Source organism: Lineus longissimus, chromosome 3, assembly GCF_910592395.1.
Source record: "Lineus longissimus chromosome 3, tnLinLong1.2, whole genome shotgun sequence".
NCBI lineage: Eukaryota > Metazoa > Nemertea > Pilidiophora > Heteronemertea > Lineidae > Lineus > Lineus longissimus.
In genome coordinates this window covers 5,175,986-5,188,633 of record NC_088310.1, presented here as the reverse complement: position 1 = coordinate 5,188,633, position 12,648 = coordinate 5,175,986, and the positions used below count along the sequence as shown (strand labels likewise).

General features: G+C 39.9%; 1 protein-coding gene across 3 annotated transcripts in view; it reads left to right on the top strand.

Moving 5' to 3' along the window:
- LOC135485490 (forkhead box protein N3-like) overlaps nt 1-12,648 on the top strand; it is a 45,257-nt gene that overhangs the window by 9,776 nt on the left and 22,833 nt on the right. The window contains exons 1-2 of one of the 3 annotated variants that reach the window (XM_064767580.1): nt 2,173-2,193; nt 11,500-12,138. In XM_064767580.1, coding sequence (XP_064623650.1) covers nt 11,524-12,138 — 615 coding nt within the window. In that variant the 5' untranslated portion in view covers nt 2,173-2,193; nt 11,500-11,523. Of the gene's footprint in view, nt 1-2,172; nt 2,194-11,005; nt 11,354-11,499; nt 12,139-12,648 lie in introns of those variants that run through there. The other 2 variants (XM_064767579.1, XM_064767577.1) reach the window with 2 other exon arrangements.

The window sequence follows — 12,648 nt, the reverse complement described above, 5'->3', positions numbered from 1 at the left end:
AATATCTGTCTTTGTATGTTTATACGATTTGCATCCTGTCCTCTCATCTCTTGCTCTATCCTATCCAGTCTTCAAGTTGACTCCAAACTTGTGTCCCAGTCATGTACCACTCACTGGTAGCCATCTTGATTAGGTCCAGTTACCATGACGACCAAGTGATGTCCAGGATTCTGCCGTGGCACTCTTGCTTTTATTACAGATTACTCTGGCCTTTTAAGTTGATATGCAACAAAATCTAACAATTTAGGTACGTCATTTCTGGCTAGTTGATCACCCGGGATCGTCATGGTAACGTGATAATGTTTGCAAATGTGGCGACTTTTTAGGAATCCATGCGATACTTCCTTATCAAGGTTATGTTTTGTGGTATGGTACGTATGTTGTGGAGAAAAGTGACATTTCCACAGTGGAAGTGTGTGGGTATGAATCAGGGAGGGGCCACATTGTATTCCTCTGACAGTTAAAATGAATTATTACTAATATATTTGGTTTGCTGTCTTTTAACTATTCCGCTGTGGGAAGAAAATCGTAGTTTAAAAAGTTCTTAAAATCTTCAATAGCCTCGTCGGTGAAATATCGTACCTGCTGATGTCACAATACAATTATTTTTCATCACAAAGCAGACACTTGGAGTAGTGTTTGCTTTGTTATTCAATTTGGAATTCTGTATTCTAAGTCCCACTTCGATAGTAATATTTGCTGTGGCTCTTTGACAAAGAGCTCTTGGAGCAAAGATAACCCAAACTTGACATTTTTTCTCTGATGTTGTGTGAACTATATACTTTATTTTCACCACCAGTATTCTCAGTGAAACAAGCATAGAAGGGACCATTCGTTCTTCAAAGGAAAGTGGTCATGCCCATTCTCCAAGAAATAACTGCCTTTGGTTGAACATCGCTTTGTCTCGCTGACATCATCATCAACATAAGCATCATGGTCATTGTTGTCATCATCATCATCATTCTGGATCCTGATTGCCTACTAGCCCTCCTGGCCGAGGGATCATTTCTGTTATCTTTTACTAATCTCCTGAGTAATGGTGGGAGATTCGTATTTTTGTTGAAAGAAAACGATGCCTCTGTCGAAATGTGCAATGTCTTGATTAATAATGAGTCAGTGACCCTCTGAATACGAGTGTGACACTTTGGCATCAATTTGAGACTGTATAATGAGGGTGGCCTGATTGGTCTGGTTTCTCATTAACTGGCCTCATTCTTTTCATGCACATGTACTAAATTCACAGTGAATCTACCCTGGATTCTTGTTGTGATGTTTGGCCTCAAAAGACCAATTTGGGATGAATGAAACTATAATTAAACACCATTGAGTCTCTTTTTGTGCAACACAGTACAATTATATCTTAAAAGGATGATTTTTCATGTCTTTCGTTCCAAGAATGGTCATTATGTTCTGCAGCTAGGCACAGGAAATAGTTTGCTACAGTTTCACAGCCCACAGTAAGCAGTTTTGTGAGATATTTGAATGGTGGTGGGGGTGGGGGTGAGGGGAAAAAGACCCTTTAAATCTAATTATAGAAATACATGTTCTGAGTTGATGACCACCTCTTGCTCACAACTGCCGGAACTCAGCTGCTGGGCGGGACCATGCCCGTGGTCTCAAGATGCATCAAATAGTTGTTTAGTATGGACTGATGAACTTTTAGAATGGCTGATGCAGTTGCAATGGGACTAGATATAGTTAATCCATCCTTCGTCTAATATGTGTTTCCCTGGCTTTCCGCTTATCCCTTGCAGGGTGTGGCTTTCATAATGATAAATTGACACTGTCTTTCAAAGTGTCTTACTCAGCCAGATTAATTGGTCCCACAGGAGAATTTTCCTAGTATAGGTACCGATTTTTGGTTACACTTCACGGATAATCTCGTCCTGAGTAGCAAGTTTTGTACTTGGGGAATTTGTGATCGGGTAACCATGGAGACCATATACAGCATCATCAGCATGAATCCACGTATAGGAATGCAGTTGAAGACAGCTTGAGTATCCTGGCTGTATTATCCAACGGAAAACTTACGTGTTGACAAAGACATTCTCACTTTAGCGTTCCTAATTGTCTCGGAACTGATCCTCTTGATTTTTGTCTGTACGATATCAAGGATGAACGTGCTCATTTCAGTTTGATCCAGAGTGACCGACGTGAAGTGAGTTGGTCGTTCTATTGTAGTACACTTTGACGGTAAGTCAGAAAGTAATACAATCTATTGCTTTGTGATATTCGATTTCATAGTTGCGTCTGATCAGTGGTGTATGATTATCAATAGATGCGTTTGGGCTGGTCTCGGGGTTGGTTGTTGTCTTTGTTCAATTCCGATATGTTTTGTGTTGTTGGGATGTTGATATGTTTCATTACACTATTGAACTGAGTAGAATATTACGCTTTCATTGTTTGATGGCAGTTGGAATTTCGCTAAATTATAACTAGGCCCTATATCATGTGGTCAGTAGCTGTGTGAAAAATAGCACAGGGCATACAAGATATGGCATCTTAATCTGGTAACCATGGCTACCATGTCAACAGATGTTGTTATGGATTTGAGCACATGTTGGGCCAGTTCTCCTCACAGGCTTGGGTGTGGAGTGTTATTGCCTGAATGGCTACCTGCTGTTTAGGGCACTGATATTCAAAAGTTTGCTTTTCGTCCCAACAGCTCAATAGAGTTTCTATTTGCAACTGTCTCTCATTGGAAAGTTACATAACTCAGAACTGAGCTGATGTCTTCATGGGACACATGAAGACACCAATTTGGCTAATATGCACAGGAGTTGTATTGTGTTTAGTGATTGATATACGCCCTATTCCTGGTGCAACAGGGAACAGTTTGGATATACTTCATGATAGGAGGCACCCCTTCAAGTTGACCTGACTGCTAGCTTCCTATTTGTATGTTAACCCCCTTGTTGCATGACCTGAAGTCTTGATGAGTTTTTTATTTGTATCTGCAATCAGTGATCTGTTCATTAAGTGTGAATGTGATTTTGCTGAACATAGTATTACTGCAGAATTAACGTACAAATTCTTCATCCCAATGTAAACCATGTATGCGGACTTCTGACGGCTACCTGGGAAAAGGCTAATGACTGATATAAATAGATGGTTAAAACGAGGCTGAATTTATACTTCAGTCAATCATAGACCATAGCAAAACAACTGCATGATCCAACTTGGGAGTGCTCTTAGTTTGATCAAATGAAAAGCGATTGAAAAAACGGTGGCTGATCCAACAAGAACATGTTGCCTACAATTTGCGGTGATAAATGTAACAAACATAGCCATATTCAGCATTCTTGAAATTAGATATTTCATCAATAGCTAAAAAATGCTTGAGGCATTACAACTATAAACTCAATCATGGTCGCTGCAATTAAATTATTTACTCAAAATTCCCAGATGTATCACAGGATTTCAATAACCGGTAAAAGTGCTCATTTTCCGTTTCATGTGAGATTCGGAATTTTCTAATTCTAATTATTGATGCAGAATCGTCCATCACTCTGTCGTGTCCTGTAAATGTATTAGTTGCATTACATTGCTTTTCAGGAAGTTTTCTCTATCGTTTATTCCTGTCCCATGTCCATCAATTAACGCCAGCCAGTTTAATTTATGGTCCTATTATCGGAAAGCTCCCGGCCATTTTATGCTCATGATTGCTGCAGCGTTCATATCTATTGTTCTCTGCTAGTTTTAAGTGAGGGTAATTGGTCCAAACGTCGATGGGATAGCCTTTTATCTACGGTTCATAAGGTGATTATGATCTCGTAGGAATCCATAAATGGGGTTTGCGCTAATCCCCTTCAACATTTTTCCCTCAAATTTGCCGATGTGAGCTTCTTTTGTTTTTCGATGAGTCTTGTTTGGTTAACCCTCTTAAAGGCAGTCTAGTTTGAGAGATTTTCAGAAAACAAAAAATATACTTGATTCGTTTCATCTAAAAGTATCCCCGCTGACTTGTACATTGATTGGAAATGCACTTGAACTCACTGACAGGCTTTATTGATATCCTCGCCAGTGCTATTTTCATTACAGCCCAATACAAACACAATCTGTTGACTACATGATCGGTTGATTGCAATATTCTTGAAGTTGAATAGGCGTGGTTGTTATCCTGTCGTGCTATTCTCCCCACATATTGCAAGAATTCATTGTGAATTTTCTAACTCATCCCTGGTTGTTGTTATATTTCGAATAGATTAGTCACACCTAACGTCATTAGTAACACAGAAGTGCCAAATTACTCTCGCTTCTCCGTAACCATGGTGATGGACCATGTGATGCTGGATGTGGTCTTTAGTGTGCTAAGTAGCCACCAGATGGAGTAGCAGATGGAGAAGTAGATGGAGTAAAATTGTCCCGCATGTCCCAGAGCAGATCAGATCTGTTGTTTCCAAATCTGTTGTTTTGGTCAATGTGGTGGGGACATATTTAGTGGAATAACTGGAAAGAAAATGAAATGCTTTTACTTTGGTTTTGAAATGTCAGAATGCTTCCTGTGTGTTTTGGGTTATAATCTGCATCTTTCATAATTTCCTACAAATAGGACTTCTTCAAACTAGTTTTCTGGTTTTTTCCCAATCAGAAAAATATATTTTTATGATTTTGATTTTCATGAATTGATATTATTGGTGAAATCTGCAGTGCTCGCAAATACTTGCAGTTTACAGTATAATAACTGTACATCTTGATGGGCTCTCCTTTACACAAAAATATCGCTTACTGTCTTATTGAAGAGATCTTCAAACTATGCTTTGATTACCTAAAGTGTTATGAACATTAGAGCAGACCCACTTCTTCTAAGTGACTATTGCTGTAGCTGAAGTGTTTAAATAGCTGTCTTAGTCGTGCTGATGGAAATCTCTATGGTTACCGTGGTTGTTGCTGTAGCTAAGTTTCTATGGAAATGCCAGGGCTTTGCGGTCGTGTTTTCTGATGAGTTTCTTTAGTTGTGGTGTTGTCTGGAGAGTTTCAACGTGGGTTTAACCATTTTGTCACATGTGTCAAAAGGGCCTTCCTGGCAAGTACTTAGGTAAACTAACTGATTTATAGCTGCAGATATTTATTAAAACTAAAAGCAATAAAACAAAGCCTTGAATATAAATAATAAATCTGCGTGGTATTTCCTCTACTAAAGAAACAACAGTTAGGAATTCTGATTTTTGTCTCCCAGCAGTTGCGGTTGAGAATGGGGGATTGCCCGAGGTCACAATCGCGAACGAACATGCTCAATAAGCACTAGCTGACGATTAGCATCGCAAACAACAATGTGCACCGTGGGGTATTTTTCAGTCGCTTCATTTGATTGGACTAAAATGTCACTGGTTTGTCATGCTGGGCCGAACATGATCATGGGATGCGGGATCTACCGCTGTCACCTCAATAGGGTTATTGCGAAGTGTTCTACCCCGGAGGCCAACATGTCACTGAATATTGCTAAGTGTCAAAATGCACCTGCCTTTATGAAGATTTTTCTATTGCCACCTGCTGAACTTTGCAACGAAAAAATAATAAAAAATATGTATGAATGTTTTGGGGAGGAGTGATGGAAGTCTTAATTTTGAAGCAATCTCATCGTGGTGATGTTGAGGAGTCTTAATGAGGTGTAAATCTGCAATTTGAAGGTGAGAAATCAAGAGTAAAGTACACTGTATTTGATCGAAATGAAAGAGAGCAAAATTCCCAAGAAAACAGTTTGTTTTATCTTCTTATGAAAAATGTTGTGGTCAATACGTCCTTACTTTCCTTAACTTTCGTCTTCCTCGTGTCCCAGCATCAGTCGTGCGGACGAAACGGCTCTCCATCTGTTGCTAAATATAGAAAGACAGACATCTGTACCTTTGTCTGGCCATAATGGAATAATGGGAAACTGGCAAAGCACAATCTTGTAACCAAAGCAACCGGTGATAACAACTTATTTTCCATGGAAAGCGTTGCAGTTGTTTGAGCAACCTTAACCCTCCGTGTTGACTTTCTAGCGGAAACCAAGAGGCTCTCTTTGTTCCTCCATCCTATCATAGTGATTTCATCAACAACTGCATCATCATCATCAATGTTTCGTAATCTCATCCCATCAGTTTTGATTACGACTGTATTTGAAACTTCTGTCATTTCATGGGAAATTCTCACCAAAATGAAGCGATGAAAAACATTCTCATTACAAAATCGCTGGCCGATTATATGATTGCGAATCTTCCAGTGTGTCTATGAATTGGAGTATTTCACCACTGCTTCCTTCTCTCTGAAGTGAATTCAACTTCAGTGTCCATTATTGTAAATCTCAAGTACCATCTTCATCACCCCAAAGATAATTTCAACATTGCCAATTCATCCCGAGTGGGTACTGTGTGACATTACGCTATTTCCTTTTGTTTTCCTGCCGATTGTGTAGAATTTCACTTTTGGGGCGTTGCACCTGCTTTGTGGCCCAAGCCACTTATACCTTGAATAACACTCCGCGTAATCACTCCTTGGAGCGATTAAGTGCATGTTCCCTACTCCAGAATAGCGTCATTCGTACCGCTGATCACCAGCCGTCATCCCGTGGCAAAGTCACAAGTATCCACTTCTTGTGTAATTTGTTAGAAACACGCGGAAAATTGATGTGTTCATCAGTGTTTCATCCAGTGCTTTTTTCCCTTCTTCCTAGGAGTTCATTCATTATTCAATATGAAATTAAATTTTCTGGTCTTTGGCATTTTCTGAAGTGGCAATTTGCATTCAGCTTGTAGGTACTAAGTGTTAGAGTTCTTTGCGCAATGTGTTGTGCACCTTAGCATGTTTAATGTGCATTAGCGAATGGACCACCTTTGCTCAAAAAGGTTTCAAGGGAACCTTTGCCAAAGGGTTCCTCATGTCAATGTCTTCTAAGGGATAAAAGACAGCTAATAAGACCTGAAACACTAACCTCATAACTCCATTGTGGAGAGACAAAGTGACTCGGAAGGGCAACACACTGACAAGCTAGATGTAGGAGTTTGGATTTCTTGATACAGTCGAACCGCATAGTTGGAACAAAAATATGCTTAATCCTTGATTTACAGTTGATATCCAAATATCCAACAGATCTCCGACATAACCAACAATTACTGCAGGGTTTGACTGAATAGCAGATACCAATAGAGTTCTGTGCTAAAAAATGTATTTTCAGAAACGACTAGCTCCAATGTCACACACGTTTTTTCATCATCAAAATATCATCACATGATTTTCTCGATAAAAAAGAAGAAGAAAAAGCCAGTAATTGAGATTGGAGATTCAGAAGATAAAAAGGAGATATCCTTTTAATGATTGCGTAGAAAATCACTCGAGAGAAAAAAAATGTTTTGTCTGATCGTTTGGAGCTGACAATATTTTGAGTTGGATGGTTTTGACTTCAGACAACTTAGTCGGTAAGACAATTGACAAGCTCAAATGGGAACTTGTTGTGTCGATTGTATTGACTATGCTGTCTCTGTATGTTTTGTGAGATTCGGTTTAGTGTCTTAGAGTTTGATAGAGGTTTTTTCTTGGGAGAGTTCTCTGAATTGCGGAATCAATTTGTGATATTTAAAATGTGCATTGTGAAACTTGGCCTTACTTGATTTTGCAAAGTATTGCAAATTCCTTGAATGCAGGATCTGTGGCACATATCTATTTCCCTCAGGAAGGGATGTTAGTAGGTCAGTTTTCCTTCACAATTATACTGTCGTGAAATGGTTTGTCTCTCTGATAATGAGTTGCAAAGAATTCAAGGAAAGCAGCATTGATCAAATACTGTGGGCAAAGATTTGGGGAATTTAAGTTGATTCAAAGAACTTCCTCAAAGGATTTGAATAATACCTCATGCTGAACTAGGACATAAATCAGTGTCTTGCGATGTTTCAGAATCTAATTACATCACTTATTGATCAGGAGTGTTCAATAATTGGCCGTTTATAGGTTTCATGTATAATAGATTAGCGTAAGAATGACGATGGACTTCTGGCCGAGCTCTCCTCATCATTGTTTCCCCATTACGAGTCAATTGCAGCTGTTTCGTTTCCAGTAAAAGATGTATGTGGTCTTTTGGTGGTCCATTGATAACTGAACATTTGGTCCAGCTTGTTGGTCTTGGTTTAGGCTAGTTGTCACTTTGTAAATGATGCCAAATGAATTCTCACCACATTTCAATATTTCTGCTCTCACTACATCTCACTGAGAGCTAAAAAAAGGACAGGCCCAGAAGTGATGGAGATCATTTCAACAATGCCTCGCCCGCTGTGTCAAACCCAGCCCAGCATATCCGAGCATCTGCTTCTGTAAACCTTGTGTTAATCTTTATCACCATATCTGTGTAATTATTGATACAGTTCGCATCCTGTCTGCTGCGTTTATTGATCCACAAGAATATAGTCACTGGGAATCACAAAATTTGCAAACATCTTGGTGGTAATTTTTCTGTTTCCATGGTATTGATGACCTGTTGCTAGGCGACATGATGCTGTTATCAGTTGGTGGGAATGGGCTCCATGTCGGGATCATCTCGTGTGCTAGTGTTGTCTACCCCGTAGGGAGGGTGAATTCAGATGTTGCAGTCAGATAGTGGCAGGCAGAATATGAAATTGAGATACTGTTGACTGGCCAGATTCTTTTGTGGGGGAGGGGGGATTATAGCCTTTAAACATTTCGCATCAAATGTTAACGCGCCTGCTTTTATTGGATCGCTGCAAGTTTTTCCCATCAGTCTGCTCTTACCGGCCATAATCAAAATTGGTATATAATGCAATGTATTCAAGGTTATTGTTCTCAAAGGGATTTGTATGAGAAAGGAATCAGCTCGTCCCTTCCCCTTTGCTGAAATCCCTTCCTATTGTGTGCATGAAGGAGAACAATGCACACGCCTGTCCAGCTAATTAAGTAATCGCGATCCAACACAATCATAATTTCCTTCATCGTTTTATCAGATGTTGCGCTTCATTTCTTCACGTCATTCGTATCCGCAGTTTCTATTTAATCATGCGTTCCTGAGTCATTTACTGGTAATCTATCATACCGGTAACTTTATTTCCTATGATTGACCCGTCATTTTGGTACGGACCAACGATATTGTTGCAATTAGTTCAATGAATTCTGAACATAGCGTGCGTAAGAGAGTCCATTATCATTCGAAAATGCACATTCTGGTATCGTTTTGATCTAAATCGACTCTCTCACAGGACGTATTCAAAGTTATTTGAAATAAGAATCTTGTCTCCTTCACTGATTATCAAGTTAATTAAGATCAGTGGAGAGTTTAGATGACATGTAACTTAGTCATAATGGTCTGTCCTACTACCAGCCGGTTTCTGATATTTCCATGTAAAGAAATAACCAATGCTTGTAATATTATCGTATTGGAAGATCGATCTCACTTTTCTTGTGCCTGAGCCTGTGAGTAAACACAGAAAAAGTCTACATTCTTGGTTGAAAGATGAAAGTTAGGCATCACTTTGATAATCCATTATGTCCTCGAAAGATTTGTCTTTCTCCCTGGCCTCTGCATGTTCTGATAATCCTGGTTCATTAATTAGGGGAAATGATCCCATTATAAGGGAACAATCGGTAGGGATTTAGCTTGTTGGATTGCTTTACAAACAAGGGAGGCTGTAGCAAGGAATACACCCCTTGAGGGTGGCCAGGTTACAGTTAAGTAATCCCATCATTGTATAATGAATTAGGAGAAAGTTGTCAAGGTTATACTTTTTTTTCTCCCTGGTCAGAGCATCGTTATATTCTTATAAAGATCAGATGTCGGTCTAGCATTTCATTAAATATTCATGCGACAATGAAAGCATATGAAAGCTTTATAAGATTTGTTCACGGTAATAACCTCATCATTGCAGGGTAACGCCCTCGGCCATGCTCAACCATAAATAAGTAATTGGGAACAATATGGGAACTATCAGGAGAGATTTGCGGGAATGTGATTCTTGAGTTAGCACTGCATGGCCATCTTCCTGATCTTGTCAGGAGTAACTGTTGGAGGACAGATTGATTTCTACATGGAACTAAATGTTGACTTGCTGAAAGTAATGTTGTGGGATTATTCTGTGAAGGTGAAGTTTTCAGTGCAAAATTATTTGATTGCCGATGATACGAACTGCAGATGTTTGCACTTTGACTTTGAGAGTTACCTTTGAAATTTGGGAAAGATACAGAAAACCAACAAATCAAAACAGCTTTGAAACTCTGGTTTAGCACAAACTGCTCCAGTATTGTATGCCTTGAAATATGGATCATATGTCTCCAGAAAATATTGACCGGCTTATCTCCATGGAGATACATAAACAACAACATGGCTGTCACAACTTCTGTCCAGTCCTAAATGATTTTCCTCCATATAATGAATTTTGCAACAGAGAAAACATCCGCTTGGCTAATATATACTTTCAAAACATGCCAAGTTTTCACTCCTAATTGGCCTGTGCTAATGACTCTGAATTTACTATCGTTTCCTAAGCTAACTAAAGCAATTACCATCTCATTGCATGTAATTTTGTGAGTCTGCTGGTTCCACTGGCAGCGTATCCAGGGACTCAGGGCAAAATTTTACAGAAATGCAAACCATTCGAACATGTGCTTTTTTTCGGCCGGAATTACATATCTGGAAGTTTGAGTACTGAGAGATGTCGGCATATGCCACAAGATGAACGTTGCCTATGCAAATGTCAAGATCATGACAATTATTGGTCCTCTGTATACAAGAGAAAATTATTTTAAGACCAGGAAGTGTATCTTGTTCAAAAGAAAGATATGAGGAACATGCTCAGGAACTAATAATCGTTGAGTGCCCTGAATAGATGACAAACTGCTGTTTGCAGCAGTCCCAAAAGGAACCTACATGTACATGTCCCTCCCCCCCTACATCTGACATGTAAATAGCAATACCAAATGCGTTGAATCAGACTTCTTCTGTGATAGGTTTAATGTTTTAGTTCGTCCTTCTGTCACAGGTGTCACATCATGCACAGCATCACAGCAACGCAACAGACATGTGATTTCAGCTGTGGACAAGTCGCAGGTCTGGATCTGGAGTACGACAGCATTGTGTTGCAATAATCCTATTGTGATTCAGTGAACCTTTGGATATAATTTCGGGCAGCTATTTTCTACATTCAAATTTGTGTGTCGTAGCCACTGGACTATTGTATCGATGACTGCGGGTGAATCTAAAGTGGGCTGAATCTGCCGCGATGTCGTTCGTCAGTTATGCCATCACCATGAGAACGGTTTGGTCATGTGATCGCTTTTGACGCTATCGCTATTATTCGGCTGGCGTTGAACGCAAAGACGGCACCTCATCCTGGATAAAGAAGGAACTGACAACGTGTTGTGTGGACACGTATGGGTAGGATTATACTTCCTACACACAGGAATCTCCTCTCTTTCTTTGATTTCAGGACTATCATCATTCTTTGTTGTGTCGTGGCATTCTTTTAAGATTCTTTTCGTTGTCATGGCATTCTCTTAACGTATCTCTTTGTCTCTTTACAGAGATCTTTACAAGCGAGCCACACCATGGCACCGGATAATGAGAATAATGATAAACCAAGCCAAGAGGAGAGTGACTCTCACATGCGTCAGCGCTTGGTGAACAGTCTCAGTCAGAGCTTCCCCGGTAGTGCCCTGTCCAGGGCTCTCAAACTCATGGATCCCCTAGACGAATGCGACGGTGATTTGGATCCGTTGAACAGCAGCTGTTATGCAGAGATTTCACTCGAAAAGGGACCGATTGATGACGATGAACTTACGAGTCTTTCATGGTTACAAGATACGGATTTGTTGAAGAATATACATGCTGGGGAGGAAGGCGGGGCACAGGACGGTCAGAAGGAGAACAATGACGGTATTAAACTTGAACCTAAAGACGGTGCGCCGCAGATGCACCCACCGCACGTACCGTACAATCCTCAAAAACACATCAATAGCAAACCGCCTTACTCTTTCAGTTGCCTGATCTTTATGGCAATCGAGGACTCACCGCAGAAGCGGTTGCCGGTCAAGGACATATACTCATGGATATTAACCCACTTTCCTTACTTCCAAAATGCTCCGACGGGCTGGAAAAACTCTGTGCGGCATAATCTCTCGTTGAATAAATGTTTCAAGAAAGTGGACAAGGAGAAGGGACAGGTAAGCATGTACTTTTTTTGCAAGATTTTTTGTCTGAAATGAAATGTGTGGTAGAGGTACATTTCATGTACATGTACACCCCTCAAAATTCTAACAAATCAACACAGCTTCTCTAACTCAGTTCAAGCTCTGTATAATAATCCATCATGAGGACTTAGATTTGATCAGAGAAGTCGTTTGTAGAAGTTGGAACAACATTTCAAGATCTTTGTATCTGGTTGAATTGTGAATGAGATTGGAAGTTGAGTTCATGGTGCACGTATAACCGGATATAAAACTTTTGAAATTTTGTTCCAGTTTCTGCAGATTGTGACGATTCAAAGGACTTTAACATCACTTTTGGAAAAGAGAAGCTGTTGGTTTCGTGACCATCCACCAACAGTCCATTGTTGTAAAGCATTTGATTCTATTGTCCTTGTGAATAGGAAAAGCCAGGTGGTGTCATTCATGCATATGTGGCACTCCAGTGCACACGCACAACTTATGCTATTCCGCTGCTGCATCGATACA